The sequence below is a fragment of the Aureococcus anophagefferens genome, assembly GCF_000186865.1.
Source record: "Aureococcus anophagefferens unplaced genomic scaffold AURANscaffold_835, whole genome shotgun sequence".
NCBI classification, from domain to species: domain Eukaryota; class Pelagophyceae; order Pelagomonadales; family Pelagomonadaceae; genus Aureococcus; species Aureococcus anophagefferens.
The window spans coordinates 1-1,584 of NW_008706113.1; the positions used below are offsets into that span (position 1 = coordinate 1).

General features: G+C 76.2%; 1 protein-coding gene across 1 annotated transcript; it reads left to right on the forward strand.

The window, feature by feature from the left end:
- Positions 1-97: 97 nt before the first annotated feature.
- Positions 98-1,550, forward strand: AURANDRAFT_69054 (expressed protein; the record flags this gene model as incomplete). The annotated part of the gene is made up of 1 exon (XM_009044802.1): positions 98-1,550. A coding segment is annotated over one exon (1,453 nt), but the record flags the coding sequence as incomplete, so codon positions are not given.
- Positions 1,551-1,584: the final 34 nt, after the last annotated feature.

Sequence of the window (1,584 nt, forward strand, 5' to 3'; positions counted from 1 at the left end):
CTCCCTCGGACGCTCTCAAGCGTGAACCTTTTCTTGGAACGTTCGCACGCAAAACACTTACGTTGAAGCGACGTTGAATCACTCTTTGCCTGCCCAGGCACAAGCACGTGAAAGTCGTCGCGACGTGGCTCAAGGGGCCGGGCGGCCAGCTCGACGAGTTCCACCAGGTCTACGGGTCCAGCGGCGCGCTCTATCGGGAGACGGAGGCGTCCCTCAAGCGCGCGCGCGAGGACGCGCTCCGCGCGCGGCGGAGGCGCGACGCGGCCAAGGCGACGCGCCGCGCGGACTACGGCCGCGGCGCCGCGACGGGCGGCCGGAAGCGGCAGAAGGGGCCCCAGCTCGACGCGACCTGCGCGTCGGCCCTCGAGGAGCTCCGGGCCGTCACGGAGCCCGGCGACGTCGAGGTCGAACGCGTGCTGCGGAATTTGCTGGACGCGCTGCGCGCGGGGAAGAACGACGCCGTCGTCAAGAGCCGGCGCCGCGAGCTGCTCCAGCTCCACGCGCGCTGGTGCCCGCGGTCCGCGCTGCGCACGGACCACACGCCCGCCGAGCGCGAGTCGCAGGCCGCGCTGGCGGACTGGTACCGCGGCGCGGGCAAGTCCGCGCGGTCCGGGAGTAAGGCGTTCGCGCCCGCGCGGCGCCGCGCGCGGAAGCTGCGCCGGAAGCGCGAGACGGCGTCGGACCGCATCCAGACGGCCTTCCGCGTGGCGCCGACCATGGTCAAGGCGCGCGCGCGCGCGAAGCGGGCGCAGAAGCGGACCAAGGCCGCGTTCGACGCGGCGAAGATCGGCAAGTTCGGCCGGGGCTGGGCGAAGACGGCGAGCCGCGCGCTCTGGCCCGGCGCGCGCGACGTCCGCGCCGCGAAGACGCCCGCGTCGGCCCTCGCCGTGCTCGTCGACGCCGCGGGCGGCCGCGCGTCGCGCGCGCGGGAGAGTCTGGTCGGCGCCGTCGGCCGCGGCGGCGACGACGCCAAGACCGCGGCGCACCATTTGGACGCCATCGTCGACGACCTGCGCCACGACGGCGCCCAGCGCGAGCGCACGGACGAGGAGAAGGCCGCCGGGGCCGCGGGCATCCGCGCGCGCATCCAGTACCTGCGGTCGCGGTGCTCGGACCCGGCGGCGATTGACGCCGAGCTCGCGGCGGATCCGCGGTTGCTCATGGGCGGGCCCGCGGGGCTGAGCCGCGTCGAGGCCCTGTTCGCCAACGCGCAGCTCGAGGCCGCGGAGGACGCGGAGGCGACGGCCGAGGCCGCGGGGGCGACGGCCGAGGCGCCGGCCGCCGCGGACGCCGCCGCGGACGAGGAGGAGGACGACGACGACGCGGAGGACGACGACGACGCGTCGAGCGACGGCGACGCGTCGGGCGACGCCGTCGTCGACGAGGCGAAGGAGCGGCGCCGCGCGGAGCGCCGGGCCGCGCGCAAGGCGGAGAAGAAGCGCCTCCGGGACGAGGCGAAGCGCGCGCGCGCGGAGGAGAGCCTCCCGGGCCGCGCGCGGCCGCCGCCGCTCGCGGCGGGCCCGTCGCTGACGAACGCGCTCTACCTCGGCGTGCCGACGAAGAATTCCCAGCCGAGCTCGCCCT